The sequence below is a fragment of the Acipenser ruthenus genome, chromosome 5 (assembly GCF_902713425.1).
Source record: "Acipenser ruthenus chromosome 5, fAciRut3.2 maternal haplotype, whole genome shotgun sequence".
NCBI lineage: Eukaryota > Metazoa > Chordata > Actinopteri > Acipenseriformes > Acipenseridae > Acipenser > Acipenser ruthenus.
The window spans coordinates 69,098,933-69,124,243 of record NC_081193.1 but is presented as its reverse complement, the minus strand read 5'-3'; the positions used below and the strand labels follow the sequence as shown (position 1 = coordinate 69,124,243).

The 25,311-nt window shown below is 40.7% G+C and overlaps 2 protein-coding genes across 5 annotated transcripts in view; both read right to left on the bottom strand.

Moving 5' to 3' along the window:
• LOC117402716 (uncharacterized) overlaps positions 1-20,533 on the bottom strand; it is an 86,232-nt gene extending 65,699 nt beyond the window's left edge. For 3 of the 4 annotated variants that reach the window (XM_059024418.1, XM_034004115.3, XM_059024420.1), the window contains exons 1-3: positions 20,451-20,533; positions 18,661-18,756; positions 6,242-6,304 (exon numbers count right to left, since the gene is read on the bottom strand). In XM_059024418.1, the coding sequence (XP_058880401.1) occupies positions 6,242-6,304; positions 18,661-18,756; positions 20,451-20,516 (225 nt within the window). In that variant the 5' untranslated portion in view covers positions 20,517-20,533. Of the gene's footprint in view, positions 1-6,241; positions 6,305-16,884; positions 18,147-18,660; positions 18,757-20,450 lie in introns of those variants that run through there. The other variant, XM_059024419.1, reaches the window with a different exon arrangement.
• A 2,992-nt stretch (positions 20,534-23,525) lies between these two features.
• On the bottom strand, positions 23,526-25,288 carry LOC117402655 (otoraplin-like). Its single transcript, XM_034004009.3, has 2 exons — positions 24,913-25,288; positions 23,526-24,617 (listed from the first exon to the last, which is right to left on the bottom strand). Exons 1-2 carry the CDS (start codon positions 25,204-25,206, stop codon positions 24,507-24,509), a joined length of 405 nt encoding a protein of 134 aa, XP_033859900.3. The 5' UTR covers positions 25,207-25,288; the 3' UTR covers positions 23,526-24,506.
• Between the last annotated feature and the right edge of the window lie 23 nt (positions 25,289-25,311).

Here is a 25,311-nt window from a genome sequence, read left to right as displayed (position 1 = left end):
AATTATGTTCACTGCTTCTATCTGCAGCTTCAAAACCAGGATTTATAGTGTTCCAAACAGTGCCATCATTACCAGCCACTTGAGTGCCAGGTGATGCTGGCGCTGCAGCTGGAGAAGCGGCTGCCTCAGGTGAATTAGCGTCTGGATCAAGTGCAGGGGCTGATGCAAGTGAAGTGGCCGGTATCTTTGCAGGGGCTGCCACAGGATTGCGTCTTCTCCCACGGGATCTCCTGTGCCCTCAGTGTCACTGCTGCTGGAAGATTAATCTTCACAAACCAAGTCTGCTTCAGAGCCATATTCATCATTGTCTGTCTCTGCTGCATCAGAATCGTTGTTTGGTAAACTTTGCAGTAATTCAACACACTGCTTTGCTGTCCTGCATCTTCCATGATCCATTTGCAATGTGTATTGGGGTAACAATCAGTGTGGAGTACTGGTTAGGTCTCGGGACTCTTGACTAGAGGGTCGTGGGTTCAATCCCAGGTGGGGGACACTGCTGCTGTACCCTTGAGCAAGGTACTTTACCTAAATTGCTCCAGTAAAAACCCAACTGTATAAATGGGTAAGTGTATGTAAAAAATAATATAATTATATGTAAAAATAATGTGATATCTTGTAACAATTGTAAGTCGCCCTGGATAAGGGCATCTGCTAAGAAATAAATAATAATACTAATAATAACAATGAATTTCTTAGAAAAATGAGTGACTTGTATAGTGACCAATGCAGACAGACAGCCTGGTGCCGTGAGCTGTCAAGGATGATCGATGGGCTATCAGGAGGCTCATTGAAACAATAGAAATGTCAGAAGACCGCTCACTTGAGGAATGAAGACTGATATAATCAAACTTCAATACATGGCGGTAAGTCCCAACTGATAAATACAAATAATACCGCAACATTTAATTGTTATAATCTGTTTTATGTGTATCGGTCAATTTGACCACTCCTGGTCAGAATAGGTATGACAGTATTTTATCTCCCTAATTTTTGCAGCTACGCGATTCTTTCTATGTCAGGGTAATTAGTACATATATTTAGGAAAAGTCAGGAAAGCACAGCTCTGTATCTTAAACACACGCACCGCAATTTATATTTAAATTCCAAAAACGGTCAAAATGACGAGCTTGGTTGTTCTAGTGTTTAATAAAAGAAATTGTCTCGGACAAAGTTGTCGCCCTGTATTTTTAATAAGCTTTAATATTAGACACCAGTTTGTTTCAACAACACAGTTTTTTTTTCATTTTAGCTTTCTCATAGTATTTATATATTTTATTGTTCTTTCTTTTTTCATTTGAATCATTACTGTGAGTTGTGTTGCTTTTCTATATCTATTTATGTGCTTTTATCGTCTGTGTTTGACTATCCTGGGACTGTTTAACTACTATTTTAAACCCTTAGATTGAAACTGCATTCCAATACACAATAGTGAACTCTTCATCTTGATGGAAAAAGTGATTTTTCAGCCCTCAAGACAAAAGTTTTCTACTGTAAGCATCAACTCCAGTCATTATTTGTATGTTATTATGTGCTGGTGTTTTACCCCAGAGAAGCCCATTTTAAAAGTTTGCCATAGCAGTTTACAGTACATTTCTCATATCCATATGGATTTACCATACATGCCATACTGATTTACACTTTTTACGTTTGCTTTACTATACTTTCACAATACTTTTACTATACTTTCACAATGCTTTTACTGTGGTTTTCCATTTGTATAAGTGTGATCAAATGATGCCTTCAAAAGCATAATGTTTATAACATTAAATTAAACACGTTTTGATGGTTTTGTATTGGTTATTTCTTGTTATTTCGTTTGTATATGTTTCATAATTATCTTACGACTGATTTTGAATCCTGCTCTATTTCTCTACAACAATGTACAAACCGATCCAATGTGGTAAAATGTGTATTTGAATGTGATAATGCACTTCTGATTAGATTGGAAGGGTACAGATCATCTTTTGTTCACTTCATATACAGCATTTTACAAAGAAAAGAATTCAGCGTTTTAATAATTTTCATTTCAATAGGCCACTGAGAGGTGTCTCTTTCTCCCATTTCACAATGACAGGAGAAAACTCTAATGGGGTACATCAATCCTTTTGATCTGTCAATGTGAAAAGAACACTTGTCATCTTTAACCAGAGGTTTAAAAGTGTGGGGAGAATTAGACATTGAGCTACTCTAGAATTCTCTGAAAGCCTGACAGTTCTTTAATGCACATATAGTGCTTTACAAAAACTACACAAATATGCAGGTATACTTGTACTAGATTCCAAAGTATAGACTGGTCTTTCTCTTATTAATTCGGTACTACAGTACTAATTTACTGCCCATTTGCTATTGGCCTGTGACAGAGAGCGAATGAATCCGAATCAACAATCTCTCTCTCTCGACCTGTGAGGGCACTATACAACAGGAACTGCGTGCCTCGTACTGAATGGTTGGGCAGTTCATTCCAGGGTCAGTCCGAAGCCGGCCATTCAGGAAGGGGGCGGCGTCACTGTACCAGGAGTCATCGCCCTAGTACGGTGAGTGAAGTTTCAGTCATGAATTGGAGACGTGATTGCACTAGCTATTGGAGGGGCGGGGCTTAGGGTACTTCAGGGGGACGTGACTAATACGGATCCGGGAGCTGCTGCTTCAAGCCAGCGATAAAGCCCGGACTGCACTGCACCTGTATACAAACAAGCACCACTGTTTAAATCACTGCACCTGCACCTAGAGCACGCACTGTCCGGAGACGTGTCTGTATCTGTGTTGTGTGTCTGTGTTTTGTATTATTATTTTGGGACTGCAACCCCTTGGTTTATACGCTGGCAATACCCATAGTTGAGTAGAGCCAGCATTATTATTTCATACGGCCAAGGTGACCATTATAAAGAAATATAAAATATCTTGAACTGTGAACTTTGTGTTTGTCGTTGTTTGGAGCACCTGCATCACCCCTACACCTACGCATTGCCACCCACATGTTCACAGTGCCCCATTTTCAAATGTGATGTGATGTTGCAACGGGGGATTTGCATATACTTTTTTAAACATTCATTTCAGAAGTAATTTTCAATAGCAGAGGTCCATTAAACAAGAGCCTTGCATTGTCAAAAGGATCTGTCTGAACTTCATGTGCGTTACCTCCTTTTTTTTATACCAGCCTCAAGATCACCTGGAATTTGCAATCTGTAAAATAATTGCATATTATTGTGTTTCAAGTCTAACTCAAAAGTGCCGATATTTATATTATGCTACTAGGTAATCTAGAAACATCGAGTAACCCACACGTTATACTGTGATGAAAAAAATGAAATCAAGTGTAATGACATTTTTTATAATTGACCTACCATGTCCGAATGATTAAGCGAAATAATAAATGTATTCAAATTGGCTGCGTGAGAGACCTCTGGAATTGATAATAGAAGATATGTGCTTATTTCAGAGAAGAGTAAGGGGATTCCCCTTGGCTCGCGGAGAGCCGCCCTCGCGGAGGTGAGACCGGACTGTTCGGTCTCCAAGGCTGGGAAGCAACCAATACTTCCCCCAAGGGGGATCTAGAGGAGAGAAATGGGAAGATGACAGCGATAGATAAATTTGGCCAGGGGTCCCCCTTGACTCGCGGAGTACCTTCCTCACGGAGGACGGAGCCAGCAGCGGCTGGCTTCTAAGGTTGGGAAGTGCGTTTCGCTTACCCCCAAGAGGGAGACCGTTGCAGAGGAGGGTGCAGTTGCTGAGGTGGAGAAGCTGAATAGAAGAGGAAAGCGTAGTGGGGAAGGAGGTGAGGATGGTGGAAATCAAAAAACGCAAGACAGAGAGCAAACTCAAGGCTTGGGGTTTAAATAGGGGATTGGCAGATGTTATTGGTAGGAAGGAAGTAGGTGGAGGCACCCTTGCTCATGCCTCCCGAATAACACACAAGTTTACAATAATAATAATAATAATAATAATAATAATAATAATAATATGAAAAGTGTTGTCAGTCTGAATATAATAATAAGATTCTACTGCTACTGGGAGCTTAAGGGGACACTGAGCCCTCTGCCTTTTTTCTGCTTCACCATTTTCTCTGGCCACCAGCTTCCACTGGTGTAGAGCCACATTTTCATTTCATGGCAGAGGAATACAAACACTGAACTCCTCTCTATTAACATGCTCAAACACTTCAGCCCTCTGTGGTCACATTATATAGAGTTGGATCTTGCTAGAATCAACAGGAAAAGCTAATTACAAGGACAGCCTGTCAGCCTGACCATTGTGATCAAGGTTGTGAACTGTTTTCCATGACTCTGCATCTTGTGCAAACAACACACTTTACAGCAGGAATACAAAGAGATGTTTACACAGAGGGAAATTAACTGGCTAGCATGGTAAACACTCAAGTAACATTTTCCTGGTAGCCATCTTGTTTGCACTTGAAGCTTTCAATGAGTAATTTTTCACACATTTGTCAAGACAAGCACACACCATCTGCCTACTATTTTCTCTTTGTACAGCTTACTGTACTAATGAACTGTTAGCATTATATCAAGTATATCAAGTGTAAAAGACATCAGGCATATAAGGAGAGGTTGTCTCCATGTAGGAGACTGTGTGGTCCAGTGGTTAAAGAAAAGGGCTTGTAACCAGGAGGTCCCTAGTTCAAATCCCACCTCAGCCACTGACTCTTTGTGTGACCCTGAGCAAGTCACCTAACCTCCTTGTGCTCCGTCTTTCGGGTGAGATGTAAGTGACTCTGCAGCTGATGCATAGTTCACACACCCTAGTCTCTGTAAGTCGCTTTGGATAAAGGTGTCTGCTAAATAAACAAAATAATAATAATAATGTATACTCAAAGTCAGTTAGGTCTTCAACCAAAGCTCCTGTGCTATGCTGGCAATGGAACTCTGTATTTTTTGTCTATAGAAACTGTAGTGTCCTTTTATTGCAGAAATCCATAATTTGGAATCCCAATGCAAGTGAATGGTTGAGGGAATCCACTTATCATATCATCAGTTGTAAAATGTTTAAACAAAGTGACACATCAGGTGGCATATTATTCTATTGACTGGGGCATTGAAATGAGCATAGATAAGCTATTTAAATATAAGCCTCCCTTGTTGGTGTACATAAAAAGTAAAGGAAAAAAGAAAAACAACGTATTTGAAAATGAGGATGTATCTCTGCTTTATTTCTATATTTCTGTGTTCTGTTTCATTAGGATTAGATTCAGATAAGTCACTGTTTTCTGTCTCGCTCCCACTGTCAAAAGCCATCTCTGCATTTGTTTTCCTCAGTCATACCAGCAATTTAAACTAATCACTCTCTGTCGATGAACTGCTGAAACCATCGTGTTTGTATCCATGGATACCTCGTTAAGGGAACTGTCTTGGAAAACACAAACGAATGTCATAAATCGCCATTAGGCTTTTACATATTTGTGGTGATTATTTCAAATATGACTTATGACCGTGAGGTACACCAAAAGTCATTCAAGAATTGAAATGTCAGAAGAGGAATAACTTTGATTTAGTCCCACAAATTAGTGACACATTTCAAATATATTTGAAGCCGTTTCAAGCAGTTTCTTGCTAGTTTGACTGTTAAAACAATTTTTGCCCATAATGTTAAAGTAAGAACTACAGAACACTGAAGAATGCTGAACGGTGTACTGTGTGTACAGCTATGGCCAAAAGTTTTGCATCACCTAGAATTTTAGGATTGAGAAACTATATGAACATGATTTAGATATTTTATTTAACATCATGTAATCAAAGAAACTACAAAATAATATCGCAAAAGTCTACCAGAAGCCCTAATAGTAGTACAGTATTTCATGTTAGATTTCAAAATGTCATATTATTCAATTTGTCATTTTTTCATTTAGTATATGGAATACTACAAAGCAGTATGTAATTCAATCTGTTAACGTAAAACATTATTCAGCAGGTTTCATTCAACTTTATGAAGCAAAATTTTTTCTATAAGGTGATGCAAAACCTTTGGCCATAGCTTTCCGAGGAGATAACAGTCTGAGTGGATAAAACACAAGACCACAGGGTGAACATTGTATACTAGCAAGGGAAATGAAAATAAAACAACTGAGGTAAACTGAGCTAAATGAACAGGACAAGATCAGCTCTGCAATCACACTATCAGCTTTGCAATGATACCGTGCCAAACCAATACTTCATAAACAGCTAATCAGCATACAGAGAAACCCGACCTTTGCAAAGACAAATCATGTAAATTATTTAAATTAACATACCTTCACAACAGCGCCAGTGAAACCTTGCCGAGGCTCGTTTGCACGAAGTAGTTCGATCTTGTCCTACAAAGAAGAGATATAAGAAGATAATATATATATATATATATATATATATATATATATATATATATATATATATATATATATATATATATATATACAGGTAGTGGACTAAAAAAATGGAAACATGAGGGACACCAAGTATATTGAAAGCAAGGGCTTCCACACAGGTGTGGCTCATGCGTTAATTAAGCAAATAACATCCCAGCATGCTTAGGGTCATGTATAAAAATGCTGGACAGGCCTGGTTGCCTATAATTATGGCTAGCATGGCTGCAAGAGGAAACCTCAGTGACTTTGAAAGAGAGGTGATTGTTGGGGCACGTTTGGCAGGAGCTTCAGTGACCAAGACAGCTCAACTTGCTGATGTTTCACAAGCAATGATGTCTATGGTGATGTCGGCATGGAACTCTGAGGGAAAGACATCATCAGCAAAGGGCAACAGTGGGCGGAAGCGCATACTCCAGGATTGTGATATCCGTGCATTAATTCGAAGTGCAAAGCAAAACAGGCGAGCAACTGCAGATCAATTGATTGCAAATTTCAATCTAGGGCGCAAGCAGGCAGTTTCATCAAAAACAGTCTGCCGAGAACTCCACAGAGTGGGATACCATAGTGGCCCAGCGCCCTATTAAGTGACTTTACATTGGTGTTTCCATTTTTTTGTCCACTACCTGTATATATATATATTAACTATTAACTATCATAGGATATGATACATTACACAGCAGCTCATGAAACATTTTTTATTTTGTTGCCTATGATATATATCTTAGTGCTGTGTAATAGTGAGTTAATGTTTATCAGTAAAGTCAGTTTTGCCCATGTAAAAAGACACTTCCCAGATGTACAATGAGTGAGAGTTAAGGAACGTGATATATTTACAGGTATATGGCGAAAATAATAGATCACAAAAAGACATGCTGTTTTCATACTACAAAAGTTATTTGTGATTGGCAATGACTCAACTGCTTTATACTATCCAAGGCAACATTATATAGTCATCCACATCTTTTATGAGGCGTCTTTCTGCAGGTATTGAATTCTCTCAGCCACTTTCACATGGGGTTAACAGATGTGCTTTGGAGCTCAATACTAATGCTTGAATGCTTTAAGAATACTAAAGCTATTATGTGCCAGCATTGCAAAGCAATGTGATTATAGGAGGCTGTGTGGTCCAGTGGTTAAAGAAAAGGGTTTGTAACCAAGAGGTCCCCGGTTCAAATCCCACCTCAGCCACTGACTCATTGTGTGACTCTGAGCAAGTCACTTAACCTCCTTGTGCTCCGTCTTTTGGGTGAGACGTAGTTATAAGTGACTCTGCAGTTGATGCATAGTTCACACACCCTAGTCTCTGTAAGTCGCCTTGGATAAGGGTGTCTGCTAAATAAACAAATAATAATAATATGATCAAAATCTTTATGCTATATAGCTATGATTGTGTTGAACATAATTCAATGAAATAGACTTTACTGCTTGTCTTCTTTAAACTTCTTGAATCTGACCTAAAATGTTCATTCTGTATTTAAATAGTTTATATTGTAGTAGTTTATATAATCACCATCGAATACTGTTGCTCTTTAACTCCTGCTAGGGGTTTACACACAGGGGTATAGACCTCCTTCCCGAAATGCAATACAATATAGTGGAAAGAGGTCTGAGAATCACTAAGAATCTTAGGGCAACAATATTAAGTGGATTGTTTCACAGACTAATAGCACTAATCTTGGGCAACCTTACCTAACCATTGGTAACGTAATTCAAGATTAGTTCTAGTCTGGGTCCGTCAAAGCAGTCAATACTATGCAGTTGTTTTGATAGTTAAAACAATACACCACTGACGAGTCTTCCCTTGTTTTATCTACTGTAGAGTATAAATAAGTTAATATGTTGTGGGTAGAGTGTCTTATTTTATACATGTCAATGTGCAGTTTGGATAAGAGAACTGCTAATAAGAGACATCTCAAATAACATATGAAATTGTTATAAATCACAAAAACTAAAAATCAGGAATTGCTATCAAACATAAAGCTTTTTTGTTTTAACTTTGAAGTAGTGCTGTAGCAAAATATCTGCTCACCATGATAATGAATCAAATGCCAGATGTTGGTCAAGGGTTCCCTCTAGTGGTGGACAAATGCAAATTACTTTAAATCAATTTGAGTTCCCTTTCAAGTCGAAAATAACCATCAAGGTATGGGATATTGCCGTCAGGCAGTAGGGATTGGCTGAGCTTTTATAGCAAAGCTGCCGATAGTCCTCTGTGCGAGCTGCCCCGTAAGCCCGCCCCCCCTGGGAGCTTACTATACGCAGGGCACAGAGACACATTTCCTCTTTTGCCTTCAGCATCAGTAGCAGTAGGACATAGAGCTTATCTAACTGATTGTACTCAATAAGCCTAGGCTTGAGAAGCTGGTAATTCCCCTTCTCCGAGTTTATTTCAGTTATACTCTTTACAGTTATTATTATTGTTATTTTTCTCTTTGTTAGGATTATATAATTGTATTACATTTATATTTTCCTTCACGCTTTGCTTCGGAATTGCGTTTCTTTTTTTCGTGGTCTCTCGTCTTTCCTCTGTTTATTTAATTAATAAATTATTGTTGTTGTGTGTTTTGGTTTTTTTTTTGCAAAATTAATATATATATATATATATATATATATATATATATATATATATATATATATATATATATGTATATATATATTATATATATTATTTTAAGGACATGTTGTGCGTTGGCCTTGGGCCACGCGCGTACACTGCCGCCTCGGTCTTGCTAGACCGTGTGTGTGTGAGCCTGCACTACAGTGTTATTTACTGCAGTGCGTTAAAATCTTGCCACGTGGTAGCTGTATGTTTATTCCTTACAACTCCCTTATTGTATAATTGTATAGTTTGCTGCAGCGTCCAAAAAAAAAAAAACTTTTTCCCATTCACTATACAGAGGAAGACGACCACAAAGTACAATTCCCCAGTACCAACAGGTAGGTATTGCACAGCACCCAAGACACTGTACCAGCACTTAGCGTCTCCGCTCTGCAGGTCAGCTGACGCCTAGGCATCTGTGCTAGCGTCTATGCTCGGTACTTGCGCTCCGGCGCTTTTGGTGTCAGCGCTTCGGCGCTTGGTGCAGCGCTTCAGCGCTTGGTACTTAGCGCGTCTGCACTTGGGACTCGGTGCTCGACGCTCGACACTTTGGTGCTCGACGCTCGGTGCACTTTCCACCGACGCACGCACCTTCGGTGCTCTGCGCTCGAAGCTCGGTGCTCAACGCTTTGGCGCTCGACGCTTGGTGCTCGACACTCAGTGCTCAACGCACGCACTTCAGTGCTCGGCGCTTAACGCTTCGGCGCTCGACGCTCCGCGATTGACGCACGCACCCTCGGTGCTCAATGCTCGGCGCTCGATACTCGGTGCTTGACACACGCACCGCAGTGTTCGACGCTTCGGCATTCGGTGCTCGAACCTCAACGCACGCACCTACGGTGCTCGGCGTTCGTCACTCAAAGCGATAGTACTCGGTGATCGGTGCTTGCCGCATCGACGCACCATGTCGGGCTTTCATCGTTGCGTGACCTGTCAGGCTAAATTGCCTGCCAGCGACCTGCACGACGATTGTGTAGCGTGTCTGGGACTGGAGCATGCTGCATCCGCCTTGACGGATAAGGCATACTGCCATCTCTGCTGGGTTTCAAACACACACCCTTCGCAAGAGGGCATCTCCATCTTCGGGGTCATCCCATACAGTCTCGGCCCCGCCGTCATCTGTAATGACTCTGCCAGTGAGGCTGCAGCTCTCCAGGAGCCCCTCCTCCTAGCTTATAGCTGGTCAGAGGTCCCCAGCTAGACATGCTCAGGAACGCGCAGCCCCTCCCCTCGAGGAGTACACCCCCGTCGGGAGTCTAGGTCGCGATCTAGATCGCGTCGCCGTAGGAGGCGCTCTCGTTCCCCTCGTCAAGACAGGTGAAACCAAGACAGATTGGGGATGGCGGAGCTCGCCTCCAAGATGTCACAGTTTATGGAGGTCATGATGGGGCAACAATCCCTCCTCATGACCTAAGCGCACGTGGCACCCCGGGTCCCAGAACAGCCGACCGTGCCCATCGCTAACCAGCCAGTGGTTCCTTCACCAGTCTCTCAGGTTTAACCTCAAGAGGTGTGGGACATAGATGCGGTCTCAAGAAACGCATCCGACGCGGAGCCTCTGCTGGAAGTGGACAGCATAGAGGCCGAGGTGGCCTCCCAGCACTCTGGGCAGGAGATCGACCCTGAAGTACTGGACACTAATGATCCTTTGTGGTCAGTGGTGGAAAGGGCAACCCGCCACTTGGGCGTTGAGTGGCCTATGTTAGAGCTACCACGGCATTCCCTTTTCAAGTCGCCATCAGCTCAGCCCCTTCAATCCAGGATGCTACCGGCATTCCCAGATTTTATCAAGGAGGTGCAGTCCACCTGGGGGGCCCCGGCCTCTGCCCCTGTGAGGCGTCGCAGCAAATGGCAAGGATGTGGCCAAATAAGCCGCTCCAGCCAAAGCGGCCACAGGAACACCAGTGGCGCAGGACACCGCCACAGCAGCAGGCGCAACCACGGGGTAATAAAGCCTCCCCTTCCGGTGCATCAGCGCGCGGCTAACTTGTGTTTGTAAGACCGCAGCGAGGAGGGTGGCGCCCTAGAGGAGGTAGCAGGCCACGCCCTTTCGGGGAGTGGTGGTAACTGCAGTGAAGGACTCGGTTCAGTCCTCAGCTATGATTGCGGAAATACAGGCATTGCTCAGGAAGCATGCCATTCAAGAAGTAGACCCTGCTCTAATCGACCAGGGGTTCTATTCCAAATACTTCCTGGTGCCCAAGAAGGACGACGGGCTCTGTCCTATTCTAGATCTGCGAGTACTGAACAAATACCTGCAGGTGTTATTCTTCAGGATGCTTAAGCACAGGCACATCATCCAGTCAGTCCGACATGGCGACTGGTTCACCACCGTGGACCTGACAGATGCGTACTTTCACGTTCCCCTCTGCCCGGGTCACAGGAAGTATCTGGGGTTCGCATTTCAGGGCAGGGTTTACGAGTTTTGTGCCCTTCCATTCAGCTTGTCACTAGCTCCTCGAACCTTTTCGAAATGTATGGATGCCATTCTAGCTCCTTTACGAGCTCAAGGCGTCCGACTACTGAACTATCTGGATAACTGGCTCGTCTGCGCGCAGTCGAAGGAGCAGTTGGCACAGCACACAGTGATGGTTACAGACCATCTTCAGCGGCTAGGTCTGAAGGTCAATTCAGAAAAGAGCCGCCTCGTGCCGAGCCAACAGACCGAATTCTTGGTTCTGCATCTGGACTCAGTGTCCATGGAAGCGACCCTGTCGACACAAAGAGTTGCCTCGATGGAGCGGTGTCTCTCCCTATTCAGGTTGAGAGAAACGTCAGCATGGAGCTGTGTCAGCGCATGCTGGGGTTGATGGCTGCCGCCTCGCAAGCCCTTCCCTTGGGCTTACTACACCAGAGACCTCTACAGGCCTGGTTCAATGCCTTCACGTTGGATCCGCGGAGCGACAAACACCACAGGTTGAGGGTATCCCAAACATGCTGGGAGGCACTGCGCTGGTGGAAAGTTCCGTCGAACATCCGCTAGGGCGTACGCTTGGGTCCCATCTTCCAGAGGGAAGTTATCACGACCGACGCTTCCAGCCAAGGTTGGGAAGCAGTCTGGAACGGGACAGGGACCCGTGGAGTGTGGTCAGGACCCTGGAGGTCAGCCCACATCAATGCTCTGGAACTCAGAGTGGTGGACCTCGCCCTTCGACAATTCTTGCCAGTGCTTCTAGGCAAGCATGTGTTAGTGCGGTCAGACAACACCACGGTTGTGGCGTATATCAAAAGCCAGGGTGGCTTGCGGTCCCCTGGTCTTCACCGGATGGTAACACGGATGTTGCTATGGGCACAACTGCATTGAACCTCTCTGCATGTGGTTCACCTACCGGGCAGAGTCAATTACGCAGCGGATCTCCTATCCAGAGGAGGCCCTCTTGCGGGCGAATGGCGTCTTCACCCTCAGGTGGTAGAGCGCATCTGGGAATGGTTCGGCACAGCGCAAGTAGATCTCTTCGCTTCGCGAGAGACCACGCACTGCCCCCTATGGTTCTCGGTGGAGGACCTCGACAGCCCCCTAGGAGTCGATGCACTGGCTCACGAATGGCCGCCAGGGCTCCTATATGCATTTCCACCGATTCCGATGCTCCCCGCCTTCTTAGAGAAAGTCAGGGTAGAGCAAGCGACAGTGATTCTGATCGCTCCTCAGTGGCCTCGGAGAATATGGCTCCCGAGTCTGGTGCAGTTGTTGCATGGTCACCCGAGGGAGCTCCCTCTGCGAGCGGACCTATTATCCCAAGCCCAAGGAGGGCTATGGTACCCGAACCCCAAGCTCATGCAGCTATGGACTTGGCCCCTGAGCGGGAGCGCCTGTCAGCCTTAGGGCTTTCGACGGCGGTGATTTCGGCCATTCAGAGTGCCAGAGCACCCTCTACTAGGTCGCAATATACGTACAAATGGCAGTTGTTTCAAGATTGGTGTCTGGCTGAGGGCCATGACCCAATATCCTGCCCTATGGCAGTAATATTACAGTTTCTACAGAAACTGTTAGATGAAGGGAAATCTCCCTCTACACTTAAGGTGTATTTAGCCGCCATATTGGCTTGCCATGTACACATTGACGGTTTATCACTAGGTTGCCATTTTCTGGCATCTCAGTTCCTAAAAGGCGCAAGACGCTTGCGACCTCCTAGGACGACCAGTTTACTGTCATGGAGCCTGGACGTGGTGCTAGAAGCCCTTACCAAGGCACCGTTTGTGCCTCTCCACAGTGTGGATATGAAGCTCGTGTCTATGAAAACCGTGTTTTTGCTATCAGTGGTATCAGCCAAATGCGTGGGCGAGTTACATGTACTATCAGTGCATTCATCATGTACTCGTTTCGCAGGAGACGGTTCTAAAGTCTCCATGCATCCAAATCCAGCCTTTTTACTCAAGGTCATATCCCCGTTTCATATGAACCAACCAGTGGAGTTGATGGCGTTCCATCCTCCTCCTTTTTCTTCCCCAGAGGAAGAACGGTTACACATGCTCTGCCCCGTGCGGGCATTGAGGTGTTATATTGACTGTGAGGCAAACAGTCGTTGTACGGTCAATATAACACTATGAGGCAAACAGGTGCCGGTGTCTGACATTTGCGCTGCAGCCAGTTGGGCTACACCACATACTTTTACGAGGTTTTACTGGTTGAATGTACTGGATTCCTCTGCTCCACTATTTGGAGCATCTGTGCTACACTCTATGACGCCTCAGGATGCGGACATATAGAGTGGTTGATAATATGGTGTTGACTATTCCACCTTAGGACAGGTGTCATTGCGAACATAGACGCTGAGGCGTGGCTTCGCATATGCGTATATGTATTGCCTACGCAGTTGCGTTATGACGTAAGTCTGTCCTACTGCCGAGAATCCTCCCTCGCGATGGCTTGGGTACACTGTTCCCATACCTTGATGGTTATTTTTTACTTGAAAGGGAACCCCAGTTATAAGTGATACGTTTCTTTTGATGATCAAATATAAGTGATACGTTTATTTTGATGCTCAAATATAAGTGATAAGTTTCTTTTGATGCTCAGTATATAGTGCATACAAGGACATTTTTTTTCTTTTTTTTTTAAATACAGATATCTTCGTTTCATGGGGCATGAGTCATATGCCAGTGCCTTCATCAGACTATCAGCTCTGACTGCACCAACACACCTTGTTTATCTCATTTATCAGCCCTGGGGGAGGATCCAGGCACACCAGCCAGTGCCACAGCGTGGAGGCCACCAGACTGTTGATCACAAGAACTCTCCCCTTGTATGAGAACTGAGGTATCAGCCACCACCAACGCTGCAGCCTTCCCTTAACCTTTTCTGTTAAAACCTCCCAATTCTTGGATTCACACTGCCGTTCTCCCAAATAGACTCCCAGAACCTTGATCCCAGTCCTCCCCCAGCGCAATGGCTGAGGGAGCGCCGGCTCCACGCCACTCCCCTGACAGGAATGTGCTGCACTTTCCCCAGTTCACCGTGGCCGATGAGGCTTTCTGAAAAATATCCAAACTGTCTCTCAGTGCTGACACATCAGCATGACTGGTGATGAAAACATTAACGTCATCAGCATAGGCAGACAATTTGACTGGAGGAGCATTACGTGTAAAAGGTATTCTCAGCCCAGCCAGTTTACTCCTAAGCTGACAAAGCAGAGGTTCAATAGAGAGGGCATATAACATGCCTGACAGGGAGCATCCCTGGCGAATCCCTCTGTACGCTGGAAATGGACGGCTCAAGCTATTATTACTTTTCAAAACACTAAAAACATTTTTATATAACAGGGAAATAAAAGAAATGAAATTAGGACCAAAACCAAAAGATTGTAATGTTTTAACAAGATATTTGTGATCCACCCTATCAAATGCTTTTTCTTGATCTAGAGAAATAATCCCCAAATCAAGATTAAAAAGATTTCTAGCAGTTAAAAAGTCTCGAATTAAATATATATTATCAAATATTATCCTTCCAGGAATGCAGTATGACTGGTCTTGATGAACCACGGTGTGAATACATTCCCTCAGTCTATTGGCCAAGGCTTTTGAAAATATTTTATAATCCGAACATAAAAGTGAGGCGGGGCTTCTTAAGTTCTTTTAGATCTCCTTTTTTTGACAACAGTGTAATCACAGCCCGACGACAGCTCAAAGGCAGCTCTCCTTCTCTAATGCACTCTTGTAAAACCTGGAAAAGGTCTTCCTCAATCACTGGCCAGAGTTTTATATAAAACTCTGCCTGAAGGCCATCAATCCCAGGGGCTTTTCCTGGTGACAGCTGAGTGACTGCCTCCGTCAGCTCCTGCATTTTCAAACAGGCTTCTAGGGGGCGCTGTTCTTCTTGAGACAAGCTGGGCAGGTCCTGGTGCAGTAAAGCGATTTGCTCCTCATCACAGGGCTCGGCACTAAACAGCTGGGTGTAGAAATACACAGCTGCTCTGTTAATATCTTCTTTACTGTGCACCTCTTTCCCACAGGGCAGACGCACACAAAACAGCTGCTTACTCTCCACCTTCTTCTCTAAATTGAAAAAGAATTTGGTGGGTGCATCCATGTCCTTTAGCTGTGTGAAACGAGAGCGGATGAGGGACCCCTTCACTCTTTCCTCCAGTAGGCTGCTCAGAGTTTCTCTTTTCTATCTCAGAGACTGGAAGATGTTTTCATCACTATCGAGAGTAATTTTTGTTTCTATTCTCAATATCTCTCTCTCTAGCTCTTCAACTGTCTGGTTCAAAACCCTGGTTGTATTTAAAGTATATTGCTGACAGAAATTTTTAATTTTTATTTTTCCAATGTCCCACCACTGTTGTATACTACTATATTTCATACTCTGCTGCATCCAGGAGACCCAAAATGCTTTAAAAAGATCTAAGAACTGTTTGTCTTCCAAAAATTTAGTATTAAAATGCCAATATGACTTTGAGCAGAAGGCAGGCAAATGGTAAGCAACACACAGTGGTGATCAGAACATAGTGGGAATGATATTGCTCTTAAAAATCTGATTAAGATTTTGTTTAGTGCAGTACAATCTATCTAGTCGCGCTTTTGATATCTGATTATTATTATTGATTTTAACCCAAGTGTACTGCTTTACTCTGGGGTATAAATTCCTCCAGACATCAACCAGGCTTTGAACTTTTAAAACAGCAGACAGTTATTTTGAAGACTGGGGATGTGGCTCTTCATGATTACTATCCATAATAAAATGTTCTGTACAATTAAAATCACCCCCCACTAAAATCATATGTGCAGGATTACAATTAGATAAAACCTGATTTAATTTAAAAAAAAAATAAAACTTTTTCCCTGCCCTCATTTGGTGCATATAAATTGATAAAAAACATCTCAGTGCCTTTAAAAAACGTTTCTATTTTTAAAAGGCGCCCTTGGATTTCCTCACTAACTGATAAAATATCTATTTGCAGCCCCGGGGAGAACAGCACAGCTACTCCAGCACTGACACTAGAACTGTGACTAAAGACGCCCCGCCCCTTCCACTCGCTCAGCCACTCACTCTCATTCATACTGTCTGTATGCGTTTCCTGTAAAAACATCACATTCACTCTCTTCTGTGTGATACAATGAAATATATGTGCTCTTTTATTGACACTCCTACAACCATTTATATTAAAAGTAGCTATTTGAAATAAGTCTCAAAGAAAGCAAAAGCAAAAACAAAAAACTATATTAAAATGTCTTAGTAAATAATCCATTAATATGTCTTCGGTTTGTTATCATTCAACAACTTTCTTGCAGAGACAAGGCACTGGCATATTACTTTTTTTAAACAATACCGTTTCTTTTGGTCTAGCTCCTCTAACGTAGCTTTTCTCATGGCTATTTTTGCAGAGTAGATAAAAAGCTGGATATTAGGAAAGAACTGTTAAATCAGTTCCCCTTTTCCCTTTGGTTTTATCTAAAAACGCTGATATCGTATCAACTGGATAAATTTTACTCTTACCAGACAGCTTGGGCAGAGCCTCATCGAGCAGCACCAAGGAGTCAGAGAGCTCTCCTCCATCATCCATCTCTGAAATCACCGACTCCTCTTCAGATTCTTCAGCGTCATCCACAGCTACTGTATCCGGCAACAGGTCCTCTGATCTGGAGGATGTCTCAGCGCTGGACTGAACTGCAGCACCGCTGTTACCCTTCTTCCCTGAACGCGGGGTTATCGCAGGTCTAAGCTGAAATCCAGCTTTACCTTGATCTCCTGTCCCGGAGCTCTGAGCTGCAGCAGCACCGCTGCCCTGAGAGAGCGTCTCAGAATCCCAGACAGACTGCCCTTCTTCGGCTACCTTTCCTGGGATGGCCACACGTCTTTTCCTCTTTTTTTCAACCAGTTGTAAACCTGAGTCATCAGGGGTATTCACTGTTTCTTTATTGTTTTCATTAACCTCCGCACCGATCCCCTGCTTCAGTCGAGGTGCCGGCTCGGGTCTCACTGTCTGCGCTGGCGGCTGCGTTTGCTGCTCAGCCCCTGGTGCTGTCTCAGAGACTCCGTCCTCCCCACTTGCTGGCTCTCTTGCCTTATTATTCTCAGTATCATTATTTTATGAGGGCAAGCCCTTCTAAGGTGTCCTTGTCCTCCACAATGAAAACATTTCATTGATTCTGTGCTGGCAAATATAACATAATTACTACCGTCAATATTGAAAGTCCACACAACTTCAATAGACGAGTTGGGGTCATTCAATAATACAAAAACTTGTCTCCTAAAAGACATGACATGCTTAACATCTGGGTTTTTACACCCGAGTAAAATAGGTTTAATTGGGGACATTATTTTTCCGTATCTTAGCAGCTCATTAATAATCAACTCATCTTTAATGAAAGGCGGGACGTTTGAAAGGATAACTTTAGTGACAGGGGAAGCTAAAGGTAAAACGCTGACAAACCTTCTTCAACAATCCTGTTCACTAACAGTTCACTACTAAGAAAAACAAGATGGCTTTATTCATTCTTGCAGCAGAGTTTATATTTCCATACCCTATTTTTTCCCCGACAGCTAACAAACACTCCTCCACTGTTACTGAACTGTCTGGAATACATTTAAATCCGTGCCTGCGGGTCAGCGACCCAAAACCTCCCAATTTGGAACCCATAGCGGCTCCAAATCAGGAGAAAAAACTCAAATTAAATAATACAAATAAATAAATAAAACTAAACGTGTACAAAATGAATATAACTTCAGTAAAAGTTTTACTCATGCACACAGTACACACCACTCACTCCACACAAGCCCCTCCCATGATCCCACAATCCTCCTCCTCCAAGAGAGAGAGAGAGAGAGAGACTTATCTGAAGAACAACACAGACGCCGGCTGAAATGGTCTAAATACATTACTATATATATATATATATATATATATATATATATATATATATATATATATATATATATATATTAGTGCCTTTCTCTAATAGGTGCCCTTACTCAAATAACTGCCCAGCTAAAGAGAATATTGAATAAATAAGCACTATATTTTGAGCAGTTGCTTTTCCCCACAGTTATACTATGAATTTACCATGGTTTGTTTGTTTGTTTATATATATATATCACTTCTCTTGGTTTATAATGCTTACCTGTGCTTTACCATACATTCACTATGCTTACACTTTGCTATATGCTTAGGAAAACCATTATAAGTACTATAGGTAAATGTATTGTTATTGCTCTTTAAAAAAAACAAAAAAAAAACATGTTATTAAATTGGTTATATATGTGTGTACCTACATAGCACTTGCACTCTGTCAGTGTTTTAACACTCCGTCTGCCTCTGTAGATTGTAGGAGGTGCAGTGTGTCGTTTCACACGGGGAGGGGTACATTTCTGTAAACAACATAATAATAGTTTTGAAATAAGAACATGTTAAAACAAACACGTATTTTTTCAAAATCATCTCTGGTATAATACTAAAAAAAAAAGAAATTTCTCATTTTGTATGACTTACTTTCAGGTAGTATTATTACTGTTTCAATTTCACGTTCAGTTTGCCTCAGTAATGACTTTGGGTTTGGCTGGTTGTAAATCATGTCAGTCATTAAGGGAATTAACAGGAAATAAGGTGTTGTAGAAGTAGGGACAATTTTAAACTACTGGAGAAGGAAGTGCAAGACTGCCTGAAAGTAAAACACCCAAACAGCTTTCTTTAATCTTGTGTGATTAACATATGTATTTAAAACATGTAAATACATGCTGAAACTGCACACGAGAGAACCACACAGCAAATGGAAGTGTGTGGTGGGTACAACTAGCAATTTAAAGCATATTTTCAAAGCAGGTCAAAGAAACATAATATAAAACTTCTTTTAAAGTACTTTTCCCAAGTGGAATAACACCTAAAATGCATTAAAAATAAAAAGCAGGCAATACATCAAAGAGCATAATGTCACATAAATGATCAGTATACTGTATTTGCATTTAATTAAATCTCCACAGCCTATATATTAAATGAGTGTTCTGAGTATGGATTGCATCATCATTTTGCATTAAATATTAAGACAATTAGACAATGTCTATGAGATGTGTCTTTGCTACTGATCTTAGCAAAGAAGCTTCTTTAGTTTTATTTAAATGTTCTGTCATAAACTGTATCGTGTTTGAAATCAAAGATGAAGATTTGGTAAAAAAAAAAAAAAAATCCTGTTTACCTCTGCACAGGAGAATGGGTCATTTGCATGCAATGCATGTTTTGTTTATTGTAGTTCAATTGCCTTTTATATTCAGGCAAGTAAGGACATGTTCTCTTTTCATTCACAACCTCTCTCCACTCCAGGCCATAGGTCTCAATCATTTCAGTTCAATGAAGGGATATCTAACACTTTAGGAACCTTCAGTTCTTTTGAATGTTCCAATTACATTAATACATGATTGTTAAACAGTGCTGGCTGTATGAGATTCCGCACAACATCAGGACAATCTGTGAACAAAATACTGTCTGTGTTCATAACAATTTTGGGTGAAAAAATAAGTTCTGTATTACAAAACCACATTTCAAAATAGTTATATATAGTGTAATGTAGAGTATCATTTTGTGATTCAAATAGATCAACAGTAGTAGAGACAAGGATAGATTGAATCAATCACTGTTTAGAATCAAACTATAGATACTCTATACTGGATCGATCTGTCCACAACTAGTTAAAACAAGATTTTATGGATTATACATTTTGTGGTGAGCACTTCCACTCTGATAAATGCATTCCCCTTGAAGGTTCATAAATAACACTGAAGACTGATGTGTATGACTTTTAAAAGAATCATGAATGTTCAGCTAATCTGTTGTACAGCTACTAAAAGTCATCAACAATACACAGTATTCATTATTTTTAACAGACTATGAAAAATAGAAACATATATCTCGAGAGGACAAAAATAAATAAATAGCTATAAAGATTATGTCTGTAAACATGTGTTAGAAAAAAAAATCTATCTGTTGAATGTTTTCTTTGTAAAAGCTGAAATTCATAACAATCAAATAGCTTTCTAATGCAGTATTTAATTTATATTCAACAGGCACCTACCGTTCCTAGGTAAATTCCAGTCATGTTTTTGGGTCCCAGACCCCTAAGCTGAAGGTCCTTCTGCATGTTGTTACTATAGTGGAAGAGGCTGTCTGCTGGATTTGTTTGGTTACTGAGTGTGAAGGATTTGTCTCTATGCAAACAATTGGCAGTCAAAAGAATAAGGAATGGCTGTGGTGACTTGTAAATAGAAGGAAAACAAATGACAAATGTTGCTGTTAAGGCTTCTGGAAACCAAATATAGACCGAGCTGGAAAATGAAATAATAAATGATAATGTAACCTAAGCCTAAAAACCTAAAACATGGAACTATGGCATGTAAGTAAAATATAAATCTAATACCTCAAACTAATACCTGAACAGTATTTAAGTCAATGTGAACTAATTAAACAGTCTACCATCAACAACATAAAAGCATGCTGTTTACCACCACCAGCTAATTTTTACACCTTTTATTTAAGAAAATACTTAAAATACTTAAAGCTTGATTGACTTATTGAATAGTAGGCCAGGATCCAACCCCCTTGTAATGTGTTTCAGCTTCAGTTTAAAAGAATGTGTGTGTTTTTTTTTTTAAAGTGTCGTTTCACTAGTAAAGCTAAATAATACACATCAATGATTAATGATAAATACATGATTGGACTAGAGTGTAGGCTGAATCTGTATTGAGGAATGCATCAGGATTTTACTTTATTAAATTCCTGAGTATGAAATGTATTTTGCATTTTAATTTCTAGGCCAGTTTGACCATTTTCATATTTTCTTTGTAGGGCAGTAAAATAAAACAAAATGAAATCAAAGTTTTCATTGAAGATGATTTAACATTTATCATCTCATACATTTTAGCGGTAGATTTTCCTTTCAACCAATTTTTATTGGTCAGATCATGGTACATAATCTTTGAGATTGCTCAGAGGAAAAGCACTGCCACTGCCACATACTGACAGCTTGTAGCCGATTTAGCGTTGTCGTGATGCTAGTAACAAAACAATGGAGCTGTAGAAACACAGCCACAGAGAGAGAGAGAGGATTAAAGCATAGGCAGTGGAAGGTTGGAGACTGTCGTCGGACACATTAGTGCAAGTTCCCATACGAATATACAACTATACTGGGTGATTTCAAAGCATGTAGAGTATGTTTGTTAATTCTTTATATAAATATCAGAAAAAAATAGTAGTACAATGTCTAGTAATTCCATGTATGTAGTAGTTGGCTTTTTAAAAAAAATTTAATACAAGAAACAATAAAAAACTACAGAAAGTCTATAGTTCTGATTGTGGACAGTATAATGTTTATATATTTGGAACACAAATATAGCAATGTGCAAAATGAGCTTTTACAGTTTATTATTGTTTTGCTGATTCATTTTAAGAAAGTTTATACCGCTAGGGGGCTGTTTAAATTGTATAAACTGTACATATTTATTTCTGGTTCATAAATGTGTTATAATTATTTAATAAATAATCCTATCCGTATATACATTATAGCCACCATAGCATCACTAATTAGGAAAGAGGGGAGCCCTTACACTGACTTGTGGTTTACAAGGTCACTTGAATTCTAAAAATGGAGTTATGAGCTTGTATTTGAAGCTGTTATTATTAACACATATGTACAAAACAGTGGAGTATCAATTTGTTTATTCATTAAATCACTTCCTCGTTTGTTTGTTGCAAAGGCATTTCAGGGAAATTTACCAAGGTCAACAGGGCGTCAATAACTGTCCTTCTCTTCGCCAGATGTCTTGTTATCTTTCACTGCATTGATTTTTTATGTCTCATGCAATGTTCTTGGTATCAAATAACTAAACAGATTTCATCCGTATGCTTGCTTTGTTTATCTCTGCTGCCTGGTTCAGCTCATGCTGACCTCGTTTGCTCCCTTCTCCCTCTCTCTGAATTTGCTGTATTGTTTATTTTTTATTGATTCAAAGTTTCCTTGTTTCAGTTTGGCCACTGTATTATAAACCTTCAATATAATACAACTGGATACAAAATGGTGGATCTTTGGCTCCCAGTTTCACAATGTCATTTCACTTACATTTGCCTTCTCATTTTAAGGCAGATAACATTGTTCAGTGTATTAAAGAGTATAGCGGAGTTCCAAAACATATACCATCATACGCCCCCATGTGTTGCTACAACTGTTTAAATAACAAACCTGTCATTTTTCATTTCATTGTTAACATGCTGACAACTTTAAAGTCTGTTTTTACAGCCTTTTCAAAATGGCCACTATAGTGCACTGGGAGTTTGAGATCTGTCCTCTAAATCACTGCAGTAAGAGCAATAAAAAAAAAACATAAGTGCTCTGGCTTTTCTGTTCTGTACCACATCATGGATCATTATTGCTGCGTTACCTGTTTGACATTGTGGGCATTAATCCTCACACTATCACTGCACAAGAGTGGCCATTTTGAAAACAGATTTGGAACATACTTCAAAAGTAAGTGTAAAAAGTTGTTAGGATGTTAATAAAAATAAAAATTACAGGTACATTATTTAAACAGTTGTAGCAACACGTGGGGATGTGTAACACTATTTTCCAGAACCTCACTACTTTTTTAAATGTGACACCAACACAGCATTATAATAAGGGGACACTTCAATATCTTTACGCGATAACTGCAGGACTGTGTTGTGCCATCTCAGGCATTTGGAATCTCAATTAAAGTGAATGACATAGATTTCACTTGACATATAAAAATAGTTATGTCAGAGCTGAACCATATGAAATGTCACAGGACAGATCATGTATAATCTCTACAATGGCTAGCTTGAGGAGTTTGAAAGGGGGAGGTGTTGTCACAGAAACCTACTTACTGTACATGAGGTTGTAATAGACCAGTGACTGATGGAGAAAGACTTCTGAGGACTGTGACATATGAAATGTATAACTTAAAGCCCAGTTAATTAACCTTTCTTGAACTTTATTAATGTCAATTAAACTTTGTATAAAAATATACCTAGCACTGATATTCTTGCTGCACATGGCCATATTTAATATCTTAAAACAAACTGCAATAAAGAGGAATTAAAAAAATGACATGACACACATTATCCTTAAAAGGTTTTATTTAATTTAAAGTTATGCATACAAACCAGCAATAGATTACATTAAAACAATGGTTTAACTCATATTTGAAAACTGAAATGTAAAAGTTAGATTTCAAGAACTATGCAAGACATTGCATAATTACTGTTCCAACTAATTAAGCCTTAATCTCTCACTTTTTATTTGAAAACCAATTACTTTTAAAGTCAAATAATGATAGTAATAGAAAATGCTAATGTTTTTTCTTCAAAGCATAACAAGAGACTTTGTGAAAACAATCTTCATTCACAGTGGAAATCCATATCCTGAGGAACAGAAAAAATAGTAACATTTATTTTATACAATATAAGATTTAGATTAAAGTTGTTTCTTTTAAATAATGTCATACAATATTGTACTTTTACTGTATATTATTAATATAAAGAGAGTTTCACTCAGGGTTTTGATATTTTACAAAATCTTATCCCCAGCTACTATTGAAAGACACCATTAAACTATTCTAATCTTTGGTTTACGACTGTCACTACGTGTCAGACAAACCCAGCTTTCTCCCTGCCATGACAGTTATGAAAAATGCTAAATTCTACAAACTAGTGTAACATTAGTAAAGTTTCAAAACATTTTGTCATCTGTTAAATGCATTAACACCATATTGCACTAACTAAAATGTAATACTTGACAGTATAGGACTTAATATAAACTCTACTCTCAAAAGAGCACCAGAAGTCCATCACAGGCAGTGGTTGACCAAATACTTAATTTACTTCCAACACAGAACATCTGGTGGGACATTTGTTCTTCATTTTACACCCCAAAAGTTTAGAAGATAAGGGAACACTAGGCCTGGTTCAACATACAATGCCTTGGCACCTTTCTAGGTAACTTCAGGCTTGCCAGCTAAACTGGAATAACGGCAATTTCATTTGTAAGATACTATCTTGTAACAATTAGCAACATTTTCCTTCACAAAATACATTATATTATCCATATCTAAAACACTACTTAGTTGTCATAATGTCCGTCTTCCCCTCGTTGAAAACAGGACTCTCTGACTAAATTGCTGGGGAAATAGCCTAAGACACCCATCTGATCAACAAAGTGGTCACTATAAACCTGTCAGAATGAAAAGGAGGCAAACTGATGAGACTCAACCACAGAAGTCTTTATAATGCAATGAAGAAGAAACATTTGTCTGCTTGACATGAAATTAATTTAACCTTAGAAAACAGATTTTACTACAGTCAGGACTGCCCAATACTCAGTCACAGGATATGTTAGATCAGGGGATCATGCAATATATTAAATTCCTTTGGCAAGGTACCATTCCTTTAGTGTTGTGCAGCAATATATACTACATTGTATACTAAATGAATAAACAGCAATTTACATAAAAATAAAAATGACACACACTTCCGAACCATAATTCTCCAGCCCTTTCTGGTACCAGTTTGGAATAAATGTAGATCAATGGACCTCTCCTTATGTTAATAAACCTGCAGTCCACAGCAATATAATCATCCTCTGCCTTGGCAAGATAATTGGCCTCTGAACTTGGCTCACCGCGCACCAGCGACCCCTGTAGACTGGCTGGACGCTGGTGTGTAAGCTGCGTGGTCCTCCGAAGCTGTAGCTCTGAGGCGCCTGCATGGTGGGCATGCAATGAAAAGCGGACTCCTCGGCATATACGTTTCGGAGGACGCATGGGTCCATCTTCGTCCCTCCCGAGTCTGCGGTGAGCTGGGTTGAAATAAAATAATTGGGCTTACCAAATTGGGGAGAAAAAAAAAAAAAAAACATTAATGGACGT